The 20,291-nt window shown below is 41.2% G+C and overlaps 1 protein-coding gene across 2 annotated transcripts in view; it reads left to right on the plus strand.

Annotated features, from left to right (window-relative positions):
* itga8 (integrin, alpha 8) overlaps nt 1-20,291 on the plus strand; it is a 207,634-nt gene that overhangs the window by 134,729 nt on the left and 52,614 nt on the right. For both annotated transcript variants that reach the window (XM_043690323.1, XM_043690322.1), the window contains exons 23-24: nt 5,110-5,190; nt 16,768-16,873. In XM_043690323.1, coding sequence (XP_043546258.1) covers nt 5,110-5,190; nt 16,768-16,873 — 187 coding nt within the window. The remainder of the gene's footprint in view (nt 1-5,109; nt 5,191-16,767; nt 16,874-20,291) is intronic.

Here is a 20,291-nt window from a genome sequence, read left to right on the forward strand (position 1 = left end):
GGCATCAGGGAGGCAACACACCATTTGGGACCAAAAGAGAAAATGCTGGAAAATCTCAGCAGGTCTGACAGCATCTGTAAGGACAGAAAAGAGCTGACGTTTCGAGTTTAACTGACCCTTTGTCAAAGCTGGTTTCAGATTCCAGCATCCGCAGTAATTTGCTTTTACACCATTTGGGACATTTGATCCTGGTCACAGAACAGTGTCTATTCGCTGACTATACCATCTCTGATTACTACTACATTTTTCTTTTCTCCACACCTTGAGTGACTCCATGGTGTATATACCATGGAACTATGGCCAGTTTTCTCATCCTTCCTATAGTCCTCACTCTCATCCACACAAGGTGCAAGAATCTCAAACTTGATAGACAAGTTCAAGAGTTGAGGCTCCTTCACTCCTCAATTTCTCAACCTGCCTTGCTCATTGTCACACCCTCCTGTCCCTGAGTACTGACCAATTTCAAGGTAATTAATCTCAGGGGTGTGACTGCCCGCTGAAACACAACATCCAGGAGAAAGGACAATGTTGTCGAGGAGAATACTGAAATACAGGTTATTAGACTAGACAGGATTGAGGTTCATAAGGAGGAGGTGTTAGCAATTCTAGAGAGTGTGAAAATAGATAAGTCCCCTGGACCAGATGGGATTTATCCTAGGATTCTGTGGGAAGCCTGGGAGGAGATAGCACAGCCTTTGGCTTTGACCTTTATGTCATCATTGTCTACAGGAATAGTGTCAGAAGAATGGAGGATAACAAATGTTGTTCCCTTGTTCAAGAAGGGGAGTAAAGACAACCCTGGTAATTATAGACCAGTGAGCCTTACTTTGGTTGTGGGTAAAGTTTTTAGATTAGATTAGATCCAATTGGGAATGATTATAAGAGATAGGATTTACAATCATCTAGAAAGGAATAATTTGATTGGGATAGTCAACATGGATTGTTGTAGGGTAGGCTGTGCCTCACAAGCCTTATTGAGTTATTTGAGATGGTCGCCAAACAGATGGATGAGGGTAAAGTGGTTGATATGCTGTATACAGATTTCATAAGGCATTTGATAAGGTTCCCCATGGTAGGCTATAGCAGAAAATACAGAGGTAAGGGATTGAGGGTGATTTAGTGGTTTGGTTCAGAAATTAGCTAGCTGAAAGAAGACAGCGGGTAGTGGTTAATGCGAAATGTTTTTCCTTGAGTTAAGTTACTAGTGGTGGACCGCAGGGATCTGTTTTTTTTGTCTGCTGTTTGTCATTTTTATAAATGACCTGGATGAGGGCATAGAAGGATGGGTTAGTAAATTTGCAGATGATAATAAGGTCGGTGGAATTGTGGACGGTGCCAAAGGATTTTGCAGGTTACAGAGAGACATAGATAAGCTGCAGAGCTGGGCTGAGTGGTGGCAAATGGAGTTTAATGTGGAAAATTGTGAGGTGATTCACTTTGGAAGGAGTACCAGGAACAGAGAGTACTGGGCTAATGGTATGATTCTTGGTAGTGTAGATAAGCAGAGAGATCTCAGTGTCCATGTACATAGATCCCTGAAAGTTGCCACCCAGGTTGATAGGGGTTGTTAAGGCCTAAGGTGTATTAGCTTTTATTGGTAAAGGGATTGAGTTTCGAAGCCATGAGGACATGCTGCAGCTGTAAAAAACTCTGGTGCTGCTGCACTTGGGGTATTGCGTACAGTTCTGGCCGTTGCATACAGTTCTGGCCACTGTATTATAGGAAGCTTGTGGAAAAAGTAAGGGTATGGAATGCCTTACCTGCAATAGTACAGGAAGCATTGGAAAGGGTTCCCAGGAGATTTACCAGGATGTTGCCTGGTATGGAGGGAAGCCCTTATGAGGAAAGGCTGACGGACTTGAGACTGTTTTTGTTGGAGAGAAGAATTTGAGAGGTGACTTAATAAAGACATACAAGATGATCAGAAAATTAGAGGGTGGACAGTGAGAGCCTTTTTCCTCAGATGATAATGGCTAGCACAAGGGGACATAACTTTAAATTGAGGGGTGATAGATATCAGACAGATGTCAGAGGTAGGTTCTTTACTCGGAGAATAGTAAGGGCGTGGAACACCCTGCCTGTAACAGCCAACTTTAAGGGCATTTGAATGGTCATTGGATAAACATATGGATGATAATGGAATAGTGTTGGTTAGATGGGCTTCAGGTTGGTTTCACAGGTCGCCGCGACATCGACGGCCGAAGGGCCTGTACTGCATTGTAACATTATATATTCTCTGTTCTATGTCCCCATCCTTGGGGTGCCGCAGTGTTCAAAGCTCAGGCTGTAGCTAATCAACCCTGAGCCAGGGTTCCACAAGCAACCAACACTTGCTACAGATGTGGTCACTATGAACAAGAATGGGGTCCATCAGCTCCCACCTCATGCAGTTACAACACATCGCCTGGCCCACATCATTTGTAGCCTATAAATATTTCCCCTACTGGCCTTCAATCTGAAAGCAACACATCATAATCAGTTAAAAATCACACAACAGCAGGTTATAGTCCAACAGATTTATATGAAAGGACAAGCTTTCAGAGCACTACTCCTTCATCAGGTAGCTAGTTGACTGGCTACCTGACAAAGGAGCAGCGCTCCGAAAGCGAGTACTTCCAAATAAACCTGTTGGACTATAACCTGCTGTTATGTGATTTTTAACTTTGTCCACCCCAATCCAATACCAGAACCTCCACATTACAATAATCAAATTATTAGTTATCACCAATTAATGAACTTAGGGTTTACCTGTGATGCCATTCTTTTGTTCTGGGCCCCCTGACCCTGTGCTTCAAAAACCTTTCAAACTATGAGCCAAAAAAGCAAGCAAAAAACACCCCAACTTGCTGCACAAAATTTCCACACTGCCTCCAAATTTCTGAACGATATACACATTTCACCGCCCTACCTGACAATCTTCCTTCCCACCTATTCACTTCACCCACCACTCTGACCTATCATCATCACACCCCATCTTCGTCCACCTATCGCATTCCCAGCCACCTTCCCTCCAGCACCAACCCCCTTCCCATTTATCTCTCAGCCCCCTTGGGCCAACCACCCCTCTGCCACATTCCTGATGAAGGGCTTATCCTCGAAACATCCACTCTCCTGTTCCTCAGGTGCTGCCTGACTGGCTGTGCTTTTCCAGCACCACACTTTTTGACTCCAATCTCCAGTATCTGCAGTCCTCATTTTCTCCTCACCTCAATAACTACTAATCCCATACCTATGGTTCCTTCTCATCTGAATCTATCCACTTTTTACCATATACTGTTCCTAGGACACTGTGTTACTGGTGGGATATCCCAGAATTGATCAGCATCAAAAGACTGTTGTGCACCTGGAAAAGCACTGAGAGTCCGGAGCTGCCAATCACAGTTTTTGACTCTTGCCCTGGACATGACAGACAGGGGGAATTTGGTGGCCCACTCTGCAGGCATGGACTTAAACTCCTGCTAGTCAAGTTGGCACACAAGCATGTTGTCCTTCTCCAAGAACAGCATGGGAGGCCACAATATCAGACCATGCCAACTTAGTCAGAGATTGCCAGCTGAGTCAGTATATTGTCAGCATCTGAAGAAATGCCAACAATGTAGGAAGATGATCAATGATCTTTTCCATTCCTCTGGCATAAGTGCCAATATCTTCTCTCAGTTACTTCACACTCACTTTGTCGCTTATCAGCAAGGCTCATGCCCTCCCACTCTCACTGTTGCCATAACATTTTCTTTCACTCACTGTCACCCACCGAAACCCTCAACACCAGTCACCCTGCCTGCCCTCTACACTGCCTACCCACTCAGTCAGGACATCTCCCCATCTGCACCAAAACTAACAGCCAAGCCACCCACATCCATCTCCCTGAATAGCTACCTCTCACACCAGGAGGAAAGTAGCCCCTAGTAGGACAAAAAGAGTCAAGACCGGTGCTGGGCTGTCCAACATTCACTTCTCACTCCTAATGTAGATCATATTCTGACTTTGACCTACCTGAGTAGCGTTCTGACTGGACTGATATCAGAAGCTGTCCTTAACTGACTGTGCAACCACCTACTGAGCAAAAGCTATCTCCCTTGACCTGACCAAGGATCACTGACTTCCATTCGAGAATTCTCAATCTCCAATCACTTTCACACATTTAGTAAGTAGGAATCTGAATATTAAGTCATGGTTGTGCCATTAACAAAGTGTTTTGCAAGTAATAATCTACCTTAATTGGCAATTTATTGTTGTCTTGTGAGAAACTCACCTTGACATTCTGCAAATGCAGAAAAGATGCAACAAATTAAACCTAACATCAAGATAGGCCTTCCTAGACTTCTTTCTACTACAAATTTCACTATGGACCCTATTGTTTTTGCCCCTATAAGGTTCTTCCTCTTAATTTTCATTCTCCTCACTGATTGTATACTAAGGCTAACTTTCTTTGAAACCTGCATATCTGATTTTGAATATTTTAATTGAACTGCCTTTATTTTTAATTGTGGTGCTGATAACTTGTGGCTCATTTTAAAAAAAACTTTTGAAACCAGAGATTAAATGATTATGCTGCACAAATGATAAATAGGATTTGTTCATTTTGTAGCTTCAGCTTTTCATATTCTGTTGGAAGTAAGGTTGAAAAATGAACTGATTCAAAATGTCAAGATTGGAGGAAATTTGTGACTTCAACCTGTTTCAACCTTCATATTTATAGTTGCTGAAATATAATGACTTAGCAACGTAAATATTCTGAACAATAAAAATAACTCGGTCATCTGCCATGAAATATGGTCTGAAGTTCCTTTTAAGGATATAGGGGAGTTAAGTTGAACTCGAGTCATTGTTTTTCTTCCTCCACCTCAATAAATATTAATGACTTGTAATGTTACTTTGGTGCTTAAAGCATTCTTTTATAAATATTTATTCGATGATAAACACTTAATCAACTGACAATTAACTCTCTGAGGTTTTACTTTTTGTGTGTTTTATTAGCAACAAAACTTTCATACAAGCTAAAATTCCTGCAACATATGTTTTTTAATGTTTGCCCAAATTCTGATTTCTGCTGTTCAAAGATAGATTTTCCCTTGTTGAATGAGTTTTATTTTCTGCCTTATATTTCAGTTCAAATAAGGATAATTCAAGCAGCAACTTGGTCCAAGTGCAGATCAATGTCAGTGCAGTTGCTCAGGTCTATGTTCGGGGGTAAGTATATGTTTTCTCTCCTCACCTATTTGGAAACTGAATAAAGGACATTTGTTCTCGCAGCGCATGCATACTTAAGCAATGCAAAGCAAGTTTGGCAGAATGATGTAACTGCAGGCTGTCCAATGTCACCATTTTATACTGTTGCCAAAAGTTAACATAGTGTGAAAATATTTAATAATGGAGAATGTGATGAAAATAGTAGCATTTCCATTTCTATAAGTATGCTACTATTTCCATTACTAGATAGTTCAACATTTTGAGGAAATATTAACTTTGGCATCTGTTGAATTAACTAGCCTTATTTTGTTTGAATTATTTAAGGAAGTAACAGAAGCTCTGCACAGGGACAACACAGTGGATAGGGTAGAGATGAACTTCCAGAAGACCATTGATAAGGTGCTTGGGTGGGAAGGCCAATTCTTGTGGTAGCAAGAAGGCAGAAGCTATCTCCTCAATGTCACCTGCCTGATTATATTGCCCTCCCTGCACTATCTCGGAAGGAGGAGATTCCACCCATGGTTAAACTTCACATAAGATGATCATTAACTGGGGAAGAACAACATAAATCCTACTTTGGAAGTTCGGACCAAAATGCAAAAAGGCAAAAATAGGGTTCTAGAGCACTCTTTCATGGAACAAAAAAAAGCTGCTCATTTAACTATTTAATAGCAATAATTAAGAAATAACTTATTGATTATGATTTAAGATACCCTGAGAATATGAATCATACTATATTATTGCATTGTCTCTCTTAAATGGCACTTAAGGTCCTCTTTTGGCCTATGGGCAAGGCCATTCTAAAAACTTCTCATTCCAAGGTCAGTCAGAGGGCAATAGGATGGTGACCTTCACCTCATATTTCTTCACCTGAGCATATGCTGCCTGACCTCCAAACAACCTCCAGGGAGTCAGTAAATTCTACGCAGTACTCTAATTGTGACTTGAGAAGCTTAATACAGAAACAAAACCAAAAATTGCTGGAGAAACTAAGCAGGCCTACCAATATCTTTGGAGAGAAAGCTGAAGAAGGATCACCAGACTCAAAGTATTAACTTTGTTTCTCTCTCCACAGATCTGCTATTTTTGTTTCAGATTTCCAGCATCTGCAGTTCTTCACTTTATTCTGAGGTTAATACAGCTTCAGCATGACTTCCCTACTATTGTACTCAATACTTACATTTGTAAAGTGTTAGTTCTCCAGAAAAAAAGACTTCAATAGGATGAATTTTTCTTGAATAACAAATGTAGGAAGTTTAACACAGCACTGAAATCCATTAAATCTGACTAGACACAAATATATGTTTTTATATTTTACAGTAGTATTGATCAATTGATTTTAATTTCAGAATTAACATTCTCATTATTGCCACATTTAAGCAGCTGTAAATATCAGCAATGTTATTAATGGTTGCAAAAACTCACAGATGTGGAAACCAGATGAAGAAAATATGCTCAAATATAATAAAGCAGTGATTATGTAGCTGAACTCCGTTTGTTTATGTAATACAACACTATAACTTTTGGCTTAACCTTCCTTTTATCACAACAAAGTAATAACATTCAACTGTTTCCTTTGTAGACTGATCTTTGCTTGACCACTGTTTCTTTTGGGAAGTGTTCTTGTGCCAGTATTTAGAGGGGAAGCAAATTTGAGGGTGGGAATGAGGAAGATCCTGGAAATCTCAGGACTACAGATGTTCTGCTCAATCAAACTGCAGGATCTCATTATCATTTCTTGCTTGGTTGGTTGGTTAGCTACTAGGTGGGAAAGTCAATGGCAGTGGGCTGACCCATTACAGCAAGATTCCAGCATCGAAGTGGTTGACGTGGGTGGGTGGGTACTAGTCTTTGGGACAGAGAGCTTCAGTGGGATGGGCCACTAGCTGTGAAGGAAAGAGAAATTATTGTGCATAAGGCCTGGAATCATGGATTTGTTGGGTTGGAGGTGTTGGCTGACTGTGATTTAGTTGAGGGGCTGGGGGTAATACTTTTGCCTCTTCTGGCTCCTTATATAGCAAGGCAACAAAAGGTATGTTTGTGCTTGAACTAGCTGTTCCTGTCTTTGTATTATGTCTGAGTTTTCCAAGCCCTGTGAAAGCAGTTGACCAGTGTTAACTTTAAATCAGGGCCCTAAAGGCACTGTTAGTGTCTGATTTAAAAAAATAAAACATAGGAAATAGGAGTAAAACAGATGCCCAACGAAGTTGCTGGACTATTCAGTACCTTCATGGCTGATCGTCTACCTCAATTACATTTTCCCACCAGCTTCCCATTTTCCTTGATTCCCTCAGTACCAAAAATCTGCCTCTCAGCCTTAAATAATCACCCAATAGGAAGACTGAGGAAACTGGGTTTGCATTCTCTAGCATTGTAAAGAATACGAGATTGAAGCTTACAAAATGTGAACAGGGCATGTCAGCTTGAATATAGATAGTTTGTTTCTTCAAGCTGGTGAATATAGAACCAGGGAATATAATCTTGGAATAGGGGATAAGCCATTCAAGACTGAGATGAAGAGGAATTTCTTCATGCAGAGGATGGTCGATCTTTGGAATTCTCTACTACATAGGTCTGTGGAAACTCAATCATTGAGCATGTTCAGTAGGTTTAGTAGTTTTCAGTAGATATCAGTAGGTGTCTGGATACTAATGGCATCAAGAGATACGGGAACTAATGTGGAAAATTGACGTTGGGAAATGATAAGCTGTGATTGAAAATGGTGAGATAAGCTCAAAGAGCTGAATGGTCTATTCCTGGTTCCGTTTGCTTATGATCCGAAACTGTCCGAGGTGGAGAGCTCCGAGGAATCCCAACTGTTAGAGTGAAGAAATGTCTCCTCAGCTCAGGCCTAAATGATCAACTCCTTATCCTGAGGTGGTGTCCCTGAATACATGTCACAATGAGCTGACTGCCTTTTGAGGCAGTCTGTGGACACCCTGCCAAATTCATCACTGTAGCAATGAAAGGGTGACCGTACCCCATGTGCTGTTTGCTGTAAAAGCATAAATGTTGTGCCGCAGAAGATATTAAATTTTCGAAAATAAAAGTCCAAGGATTGCACCTGTGCATTAGTTTGGAGTATATTTTATGTTAACTTTAATTATGCAATCCTTTCCCACTTGTTCCAGGACAGGAGAGATAATATTGCAACATAGTCTCAAGTGCTTGTTAACAGTGGAGGGTATTTAGTTGCAATCATTTTTCTTTGTTTAACTCAAGTTGTAACTCTCTGTTCAAGTTCATTTCCAGTGAGTTATGATGTCAGTGGTCCAGGATGTTGGGTAGCTTACTTCAACAATGAAAAGAAAAGGGCTGTTTCAGTTTTAGTTTGATGATTGATTATGCCAGGGTGGGTTGGCCTTTAATTGACAGCTTCCTTTTCCTTTATCTAATTGCAGTAAATCTAAATCGTTATAAATAGTTCCATGGTTATCCCATCCCACTCTGTTCTAAACAAAATCACATCCCAATAATTGGCTTCCATCCAGTTTGAGCAATATCAGCTGTGTGCACCGTTTATTTATTTGATTTTGTTTCAAATCTAGAATTGAAATATATCTCACACAGAGCTCATAATAAAGTGAAAAGCTATTTTTAAAAGACTTAGGTTATGAAATGGCCCGGAGTGCTTGCAGGAAATATAAGTCCAGTTCTTGTTACTGGTGTTATTGGTAATGTTGTTCATGCCTCCTCTCTTTATTCATTTTGTGCCATGTGGGCGTCGTTGGCTGGCCAGAATTTATTGCCTGTCCTCAGTTGCCCTTGAGAAAGTGGTACTGAGCTGCCTTCTTGACCCGTTGCAGTCCACGTGCTGGGGCTGACCCACAATTCAGTAAGAAAGGAAATTCCAGGATTTTGACCCAGCAACAGTGAAGGAACGGCGATATATTTTCACTTCAAGATGGTGAGTGGCTTGGAGGGGATCTTGAAGGGAGTGGTGTTTCCATAAATCTGTTGCCCTTGGCCTTCTAGATAGAAGTGGTTGTGGGTTTAGAAGGTCATGTCTGAGGATCATTGTTGAATTTCTGCAGTACATCTTGTAGACAGTGTACGCAGCTGCTACTGAGTGTCGGCGGTGAAGGGAGTGAATGCTTGTGGATATAATGCAAATTAGGGTTGGCTACTTTGTCCTGGGTGGTGTCAAGCTTCTTCAGCGTTGTTGGGGCTGCATTGATCCAGGCAAGTGGGGAGTATTCCATCACACTCTTGATTTGTGCCTTGTCGATGGTGGATAGACTTTGGGGAGTTAGGAGGTGAGTTACTAAATCAGTGCAGGATATATACACTTAATGGTAAGGTCCTGGGGAGAGTTGCTGAGCAAAGAGATCTTGGAGTGCAGGTTCATAGTTCCTTAAAAGTGGAGTCACAGATATATAGGAAAGTGAAGAAGGTGTTTAGGGGTAATCCAAGATGAGGACAGGAAAACATTGTGGCTGTAAGAGTCGCTCCTTTTTTGCGATATTTTCAGTGTTGGAGCCTATCTCCTCAAATTTTCAGAGGAATAATTACTGTTTTACAAGCTGTTGCATTGTTTTGGAACTTGGAGGGAAAAAAAGGTCAAAACAATTGCACTTTAAACAGGAGGAAGGGAGACACAGGCAGTGATTCATATGCAGAAAGAAACCGACACTGCTGTCTGACCCAGCAGTGAACTTTCACAACCACTCCCTCTGCTGTTTGATTTCAAGTATCTCTGGACATCGGAGTTCATTTAAAGAAAAATTAACCAACAGCAAAATTCATAGCTGATCTTTGAAGAAACCTATGTGGGGAGATCACAGCGGGGGAGTAGCTAAATGGCTAGATTATTTTTGTAAATCTACAGTAGTGAGCAGAGTGGGTTCCTTTTGATTATATGTTTTCTATTGGGATCTGTCTCTTGATTAAACTTTAAAAATATAAAAACATAGGTACTAAGCTAGCTTGGAGCAGTGTTTTTAGAGCAGTACGTCTGTGCTATTTTCTGTCTGTTAGATTGTTAAACTGCAAAGTTGGCCTTTAGTAGTGATGCGCTCTTCCTGTTCGATGTGGGAGATTAGGGAGAGTTTCCATATTACTGATGATAATGTCTGCAGGAATTGTGTTTGGTTGTGAAACCTATCAGATCGCATGGATCAATTGGAGAGGCAATTAGAGACAATGAGGAATTTACAGGAGCTAGGGAGTGTGATGGATGGCAGTTTCAGGAAGGGAAGACCAAAGATACAGCCAGGTAGATGGATCACCTCGAGGAAAGATAGGAGAGGGAGGCAGGTAGTGCAGAAGTCTCCTGTGGCTATCCCCATCTCAAACAAGTATGCTGTTTTGGAAAATGTAGAGGGTGATGGACTCAGGGGAATGTAGCACTGACAACCAGGTTTCTGGTACCAAGACTGGCTCTAATGTAATGAGGGGTATGCCAGGTTCCAAGCAATTGATTGTAATGGGGGACTATCTATTGAGAGACACAGACGGAAGTTTCTGCTGCCGCCAGTGAGATACCAGAATGGTGTGCTGCCTCCCTGGAGCCAGGATCAAGGATATCTCTGAGAGGGTGTAGAATATTCTCAAAGGGGAGAGGGACCAGCTGGAGGTCATTGTAGAACTAATGACATAGGAAGTGAAAAGGATTCTGAGGAGTGAATATAGGAAGTTCGGCAGGAATTTAAAAAGGTGTTCTTCCAGGGTAATAATGTCTGGATTATTCCTGGTGGCTCGAGTTAGTGAGTATAGGAATAGGAGGATAGATCAGATGAATGTGTGGCTGAGGAGCTGGTGGAAGGGAAAAGGATTGACATTTTGAATCATTGGCATGTCTTCTGGGTTAGAAGTGATTTGTATAAAACTCTGGTGCGGCCGCATCTGGAATATTGTGTGCAGTTTTGGTCGCCATACTATAGGAAGGATGTGGAGGCACTGGAACGGGTGCAGAGGAGGTTTACCAGGATGTTGCCTGGTATGGAAGGAAGATCGTATGAGGATAGACTGAGACACTTGGGGCTGTTTTCATTAGAGAAAAGAAGGTTTAGGGGTGACTTGATTGAGGTGTACAAGATGATTAGGGGGTTAGATAGGGTTGACAGTGTGAACCTTTTCCCGCGTATGGAGTCGGGTATTACAAGGGGGCATAGCTTTAAATTAAGGGGGGGTAGATATAGGACTGAAGTTAGGGGTAGGTTCTTCACTCAGCGAGTCGTAAGTTCATGGAATGCCCTGCCAGCAGCAGTGGTGGACTCTCCCTCTTTATGGGCATTTAAGCGGGCATTGGATAGGTATATGGAGGATAGTGGGTTAGTATAGGTTAGGTGGGCTTGGATCGGCGCAACATCGAGGGCCAAAGGGCCTGTACTGCGCTGTATTCTTCTATGTTCTATGATTTGTATAAGAAGGACGGATTGCACCTGAATTGGAAGGGGAGATTTGCTGAAGCTGCTCTAGAAGATTTAAACAAGGGGGTGGGGAGGTATCCAGGGAGATAGCGAGGAAAAGATTTGAGAAGCAGCCTTTCACCTGAACCTAGCTGAAGCTCTTCAGTGTGACTAAAGAAGCTCTTTGCACTGTGTACTCACCTGAGGAACCCTAGCCAGTCACTGGCAAGTTATGTTGGGAAACTGGAGCTCTGGCTAGGAAATCCAAAAATTAGTATTGTGTACATTTCTATGACTCTATGTGGTGATTTGGGATTGAAGGCTAATGGATTAATTTTAAAGGATGTGTTTTCATGTTTTCATCCATGTTGTTTAGCAGGGGATTTATGAATGGTGGACGTGACCAAATCCCAGGATTCACACAAGTATTTCCATGTTGTGGGATTTTTATGGCCTCAGATTAAGGGAGTGGGTAGTGAGCCTACATGTGGAGCAATCATGCCCTTGCTTATTGCATTGTGGTCATTTTAGAGTGCCCACCACTATCGCCCAACTATTTCCATAGAGTTGAGCCTGTTTTGTCAGGAGACAAGGTTTACTGCATATCAAAAGATTGTGAACGTTGGGTTTCCTAGTCTGAAATCAGGACTCCTTTGACAAGTAAGTTCAAAAGCCGCTGATAACTTCACCATTCATTATGTAATTATGTTATTTTATTCATTCCCTGGAAATGAGCATCATTGACTAGGCCAAAATTTATTGCCTATCCTTAAATTCCCTACAGGAAATGGTAGTGAGCTGCCTTCTTTAACCATTGTCCATATTGGTATACCAACAGTGCTATGGGGAAGGGAATTCAACAACTTTGACTATGCAACAATGAAGGAACAGTGATATTGTTCCAATTAAGGTGATGCATGGCTTGGAGATGAATTTGCAAATTGTGGTGCACCCATGAACCTGCTGCCCTTGTCCTTGTAAGTGGTGGATGGTTTGGAAGATGGTGTGGAAAGGTGAAATATTGCCATGCATTTTTCAGAATGGTGCACACTGTTACCAATGTGTGTCAATGCTTGAGGGAGGGAATGTTTAAGATGATAGATGCAGGGCCAAACAAGCAGCCTGCTTAGTCCTGGATGGTGTCCAACGTCCTGACTGTTGTTGGAATGCCATTTATCCAGGCAGATAGACCGTATTCAATCACACTGCTGACGTGAGACTTGCAGATGGTGGACAGGCTTTGAGGAGTCGGGAGGTGAGTTACTCACTGCAGAATTCCCAAACTCTAACTTGAATTTGGTTGGTCCAGATCAGTTTCCAGCCAATGGAACCCCCCAAGATATTGATAGCAGGGGATTCAGTAGTAGTAAAGTAGTAGGGACCGCAGCTTTGTACAATATACATTAATGATATAGATGATGGTATTAAAAGTAATATTAGCAAATTTGCTGATGATACAAAGCTGGGTGGCAGGGTGAAATGTGAGGAGGACATTAGGAGATTACAGGGTGACCTGGACAGGCTAGGTGAGTGGACAGATGCATGGCAGATGCAGTTTAATGTGGATAAATGTGTGGTTATCCACTTTGGTGGCAAGAACAGGAAGGCAGATTACTACCTAAATGGAGTCAAGTTAGATAAAGGGGCAGTTCAACGAGATCTAGGTGTTCTTGTACATCAGTCAATAAAAGCAAGCATGCAGGTACAGCAGGCAGTGAAGAAAGCTAATAGCATGCTGGCCTTCATAACAAGAGGAATTGAGTATAGAAGCAAAGAGGTTCTTCTGCAGCTGTACAGGGCCCTGGTGAGACCGCTCCTGGAATATTGTGTGCAGTTTTGGTCTCCAAATTTGAGGAAAGACATTCTGGCTATTGAGGGAATGCAGCATAGGTTCACGAGGTCAATTCCTGGAATGGTGGGACTATCTTGCGTTGAAAGATTGGAGCGACTGGGATTGTATACCCTTGAGGTTAGAAGGCTGAGAGGGGATCTGATTGAGATGTATAAGATTATTAAAGGATTGGACACTCTGGCGGCAGGAAGCATGTTTACGCTGATGGGTGAGTCCCGAACCAGAGGACACAGTTTAAAAATAAGGGGTAGGCCATTTAGAACAGAGTTGAGGAGATACTTCTTCACCCAGAGTGGTGGGTGTGTGGAATGCTCTGCTCCAGAGGGCAGTGGAGGTCAAGTCTCTGGATACTTTCAAGAAAGAGTGGGATAAAGCTCTCAAGGATAGTGGAATCAAGGGTTATGGGGACAAGGCAGGAACAGGATTGAGGATGATCAGCCATGATCATAATGAATGGTGGTGCTGGCTCGAAGGGCAGAATGGCCTACTCCTGCACCTATTGTCGATTGCCTATTTTCAAAAAGCAATTGTCAAATTCTGTCTTGTTGGAGATGATCATTGCCTGGCACATGTCTGGCATCAATGTTACTTATGATCCCAAATGTTATCTGAACGTAGTTTAGTTCTTGCTATGTGTGGTTGTTTCAACATCTGAGGAGTCACAAATCTTGCCAAAAGATATGAGTTAGGGTTCCCTATTACTCACCTACTGAACTGTACTTGTGAACAATGGTAGGCCTCTCATGGCATCTGTACCCTGGCATTCCCAGTTTGGGTCTGATTCAGAAAGTGGCATTCCTAATTCCAGCCCATCTTTGTTATCCCACCATAAAAATAGCATGGGGGTGATCACTGCCAGCAAGAGTCATATTGTGGGATCAGGAACTGACCTGATTTACCATTCCTGCCTTGAGAACGAAAATCCAGGATTAATTGCAAAATCTCCCACATCCTGAACAGCAGAGCGAAATATCTCGAATGTTCATGTTTTGTGATTGAAGGCTCTGAGGAATGGAATGCAATTATGTCAAGGGCTCAATAATGTGAAGATGTATAATCCTGACTCTGAAGTATCAGATCCAAAGATGAATTTCCTGGAGTGGGTACTTGCATGTATATGAAGCTGGCCTTTTATTTAGCAATGCTTCACTGCCACATTTTCCTCCTGGGAATTCCAGTGCAGTTGGTTTCATGATATTTCTGTTGGCTGAGAATGAGAAATGTTGCCCTTTAGGTTGGGAAGGTTAGACATAAAAAAGGTTGTTAAAACTGCTATAATTGTTGAAATACTGGCTCTTGTGTTGCAAGTGATGCTGAACTCTGTTTTCCAAGTGAATACTGTTTGCATCATTAATGTTATATAGATTGTCATCCTTTGCTGGACAACAAACTCTGCAAAATTGCAAATGAGAAAAGGTTATGAATTGATCTTGTTGGTTTGAAACAATATTGGAGAGAATGGAAATCTCCAAAATTGCATGGATGGATTGAGCTCATCAGTTGTCTGACTGTTTTACAAAAGGAATTGCACGTGCAAATAAATTGTTAGGGATCCTGAAGGAGGGATGTACCTTTACGCTTTGTATAGAATGTGGCTGTCTGAGTTTATCTACCACTGAGTTTAGTGGTAGATACACATTGCTTGTCTTTGTTTAAAGAGGGGCTAGGGAATCTGTTAATATATTAATATACAGATAGTTCTTCTATAATGCGATGGTTGCATTCTTGTGCAACCCTGCATTATAGAAAACTCATGCTTTAGAAACAAATCTGAAAGTGTTGGCAATGTAATCGAGTTCCAGCCAACACACATTTTAAAAGTTTACACTTTAGAAACAGTGTCCCCAATTTGTCAATCGCATTACAATGAATTCACTTTAACGAAAGATGTATTATAGCAGAACGACCTGTATCTAATTGGATGCATATACTGGGTATTAATTGTGGACTCACCTGTGTCCATATAAAAAGGAACAGACCGAAAACATGACTAGTGGGTTAGGATGTCCATATTTTCAATGTATTCTTCCATAAATAAATAATCATTGAAATTCTGTACTGAGTGATTCCAGTTCTGTTGTTCACTCACTGACTTTCTAAGGTAAAGCATAGTTTCTCCCCACACCTCAAGCCTTAGACAGCAGGCCTCAAATTTATGGCTTTTCTCTGCCATGCCCATGGGCTTGATATTCAGCTTGAGACTGAAATTCTGAGGAACAATTGGTGGCAAAAACAGTACTCAAAATGCTATCTGACAAGAGTGCTGCACAGTTGAAATAGAACATCCTTTAGCTTATTTGGCTTTTATCCTTTAGCTTCCATGGAAGTGAGCATATGGCAATATGTTTTTGTTTTATGTTCCTGATGTGCACTGGTGCCTGCAGTGACTCTGTATGTTAACTGACATTTCATTCAGTATTTCCCACACACTCATCTCACTTCTCCTATCAGGATTTTTTCTGATAGGAATTTGTGGATTTTATAATGTTACTGCAAATGTTTTAAAAACAGAGATTTGTGGATTGTCAAAAACATATTGCTCCAGAGTTGGTAATGTGACAACGTTATGAGCTTCATAAAGTCATTCTCTGTGAATTTGATGTATGTGAGAAAAGAACATTGCTACACCAAAACTGGTGGCCACCTTTAAGTTTGAGGAAAGATTGAAGTTACAGATGAGGAAATAACAAAGAAAAAGAACTTCACACCATGCCATGACAGCCGGCCTGAATGGCTAGGAATGCATTGCCATCACTTCAACAGGAAAGACATACCTCAGGGATTCCACCCACACACACAACCGGAGTGTTTATTAGCTGGGAGTTTTAAAATGATCAAAAGTGCATAATTCATGGTGCGTCATTGAAACCAGAAAGAGAAACAAAGCTTTCATAACAGTCTGGAAACTTTGTTTAAACTGACCATGGGTAATTTGATGAAAACTGAACTAAATATAGTTTTGGTTACTGTTTAAGAACAAGAGAAAGCATTATTTCTCCGAGTAAAGTGTTTGATTTGCTTTCTGAAGATAGCAAGATATATAGAAGGCAAATATGTTGTCTCCATCTGGTTTTAATATTCTCCTAACGGTTTTCATTTATAATTTGCTTTTCGTTTAATGAAAAAAATGCTTTTTCTTCATGTAATCTTACATGTGATGGTCTCTACTTTCTTCTAAAGGACCTCAGTTGCAGTCCATCTGACTTTGCCATTGTATTTGTCCCCTTATGTTTGAAGTATCCATCTCATATGTCTTATTCTCTTTTGTGTTTCACATGCTTTCATTTTTTTTCCTCATGTTGCTTTAAAGAACACAACAGATTAGGACTTCTGTAGCTTGACCACAACAATTGAGCCACTGTGTTCTTGTAATAGGGTGTCTCATCCTGAGCAAATCTTTCTACCCATCACTGACTGGAAGATTAAAGAAAGACCTAAGAAAGAGGAGCACATTGGACCAGTGGTTCAGCATGTTTATGAAGTGAGTTCTACTTTTTTTAAATAACATGTTTCTTATATTCTTTGATAGATAGATGAAAGAGAAATGATGAGGTCCTGGAGTGGAATATTTGGTCACAGCAGACTAGTATTCTGGTCTTAAATCAATGGAACCATATGAACATTTGTGTTGCACATGCTAAATAATTAATTCCAGATTCAATATTGATTTTTTTTAATTAATGATTATTAGGAAGCAATCATTGTGCAACTGAAAAAGAATGCCACCGTTAGATTTCCCCTTTGATAATAAATAGAGTCAGAGATGTACAGTGCAGAAACAGACCCTTCGGTCCAACTTGTCTATGCTGAACAGATATCCTAACCTCAGCTAATCCCATTTGCCACCACTTGGCCCATATCCCTCTTAGCCCTTCCTATTCATATTACTGTCTAGGTGCCTTTTAAATGTTGTAATTGTAGCAGCGTCCACCATTTCCTCTGGCAGCTCATTCCATACATGCACCACCCTCTGCGTGAAAGTGTTGCCCCTTAGGTCCCTTTTAAATCTTTCCCCTCTCACCCTAAACCTATGCCCTCTAGTTCTGGACTCCCCCACCCTAGGGAAAAGACCTTGCCTATTTATCCTATCCATGCCCCTCATAATTTTATAAACCTCTATAAGGTCACCCCTCAGCCTCCGACGCTCCAGGGAAAACAACCCCAGCCTATTCAGCCTCTCCCTATAGCTCAAATCCTCCAACCCTGGCAAAATGTAAATCATTTTGAACCCTTTTAAGTTTCACAACATCCCTCCAATAGGAAGGAGACCAGATTTGCACACAATATTCTAAAAGTGGCCTAACCAATTCCTGTACAGCCACAACATGACCTCCCAACTCCTATACTCAATACTTTGACCAATAAAGGAAAGCATACCAAACTTCTTCACTATACTATCTACCTGTGACTCCACTTTCAAAGAGCTATGAACCTGCACTCCAAGGTCACTTTGTTTGCAAAGATTTCTCATGAACTTGAATTTATTTTTAGTTTGGTCTATCTATCCATAGTTGAAAAATTATTGCTGTTGAATTCACTGTGATACAAGTTAGAAGGCCAAACCTTCTGACAATGTAAAATAAAACATTCATAACAATCTTGAATTTTTGTTTAAATGACTAATTATAATGGGTATTTGGATGAAGGATGACCTAAATATAGTTTTGGTAAATGTTATAAGAATAAGGGAACATATTGGACCAACTTTCTGAGGACTGACAATCACTCTCAAAATGCCGCTCCATACTTTCTTTAAAATGTAAAGGAAGAGCTCCACGTTTCTGACAGATGATCCTGATCAGGGCTGCTTCAGGAATGCTGAGCCATATTTTAAATAAAACAGGTTCCTTGTGATGTAGGATAGATGGGGGTGAGGCTGAGACCCCGTGGCAATAGGGGCAAGGGGGGAGCATCCACTAGGGAGCAGGTTTCGGAAGTACAGGGAATGGTGTCAGGTCTAGTGGCAGAAGCATAGGCGGGGCCGGGAGGCTAGATCTGGCAGAAGGTGAGGGGAGTCAGATCCCATTGGGCAGAGTGTGTCAACTCCCACCTTTGAGTATTAAATCCAGAGGTGAGGAAGGGGGTGTCTGGTCCAAGGGTTAGAGAGGTTGTGTCAGGTCCAGTGGTGAAATGTATCAGATCCCAACAGTAAGGTTGGGGTTATAACAGGTCTAGGACATGTGTAATTGAGGGTATATGTGGCATGTTGTAAGTCAGATAGTTACTGAAGAGTTAGACTAGATTTTTAATAGTTTGACATTTCCTGAGTAACTATTCACTGAACTACAGCTGAACCCTCCGAAATCTCCAATTGAAATGGATACTTTTGGAGGGTCTCATGCCCAAGGAAATTGCCCATAGGCATCTTCACTTTCCAGAGCAATTCCCTTGAAGTTTCTACAATCGGATTCTGCAGGTCCCCATGCACAACTTCCATCTGCACTGCTGAAACAAGAAATGATTGGAAAATCTGAGCCCTTATTCCTTCTAAAATATTGTTTGATTTGCTTTCCGAAGATGGTAAGATGGATGGGAGGAAACTGTGTTTTCGACATCTGGTTAGTCTAGCTTTCATTACTTGAAAATAGCAAAAGTCTTTCTAAGGGCATTGTATATCAGAAAATCTCACATCTGTTAGCTTGTTTTGGGACTTTTTAGAGCCTGTTTCTGCATTAAGAATATCAAGGAGACAAAACAAAAGCACAATTTAAACATTAAGAAAAACATGACTACCATTGTGTCTTTGTGCCTTTTTAAAAATGATTGTGAAGTAAGGTGTTAATTTTAAATGATGGATCCTTGCCACAGCTAATTGTGGTGAAGATCCAAATAGTAGATTTGTTGCTAGTATTTTCTTTCCAGGGATGGATCTATTGGGCTGATTGTTCTGGTGTGAGAGAGAAAAACCACTTGGTAGTCTCATGAAAAGAGGATCTTGTCTTTAAAAAGATGTAGTTTGCTGCATAATAGCTACAATTCGGGTCCGGTTGTGAATGTGGCATGGATAATAAAGTAGAGCACTAGAGGAGGAGGCTTCACAAATATTCCCACTCTCAGTGATAGAGGAGCCCAGAACAGCAGTGCAAAAGACAAGGTTGTAGCATTTTCAAGCACTTTCAGCCAGAAATGCCAAGTGTACGATACAGCTCAGATTTCTCCTGAGGTTCCCAGCATCATAGTTGCCAGATTTCAAACAATTTGAGCCACTCTACATGTTAGCAAGAAATGGCTTAAATTACTGGATGCCATAAAGGCTGTGGGCTCTGACAATATTCTGGCAAAATCACAAGACATCTCTGCAGGAGTTCCTCAGGGTAGTGTCCTCGGCCCAAGGCAACTGCTTCATCATTGATGTTCCCTCCATCATATCATGAGAAATGGGAACATTCACTGATGATTGCACAATGCTTAGTATCATTTGCGATTGCTCAGATCCTGAAGCAGTCCGTGTACAAGTGTAGCAAAGTTTAGCTTGGGCTGAAAAGTGGCAAGTAATATTCATGCCACAGAAATGCCAGACTATGACCATCTCTAATAAGATAGAATCTAGCTCTCAACCCTTTGAATTCTCCACTATCAATACCCTGGGGGTTACCTTTGACCAGAAACTAAACTGGAACAGTCATATAAATACTGTGGCTACAAGAGCAGGTCAACAGCATGGAATTCTACAGTGACTAACTCAACTTCCACTTGCTCAATGCTTGTTCACCATTTGCAAAGTACAAGTCAGGAGTGTGATGGAATACTCTTCACTTGTCAGGTTGAGTATCTCCAAAACACTCAAGAAGCTTGTAGTAAAGTTGAACATTTGATTGATATCACAACCACAAGCATCCACTCCTTCCACCAACAACATATATTTGCAGCAGTGTGTACTATCCACAAGATGAGCTGCA

The sequence above is a fragment of the Chiloscyllium plagiosum genome, chromosome 5 (assembly GCF_004010195.1).
Source record: "Chiloscyllium plagiosum isolate BGI_BamShark_2017 chromosome 5, ASM401019v2, whole genome shotgun sequence".
NCBI classification, from domain to species: Eukaryota; Metazoa; Chordata; class Chondrichthyes; order Orectolobiformes; family Hemiscylliidae; genus Chiloscyllium; species Chiloscyllium plagiosum.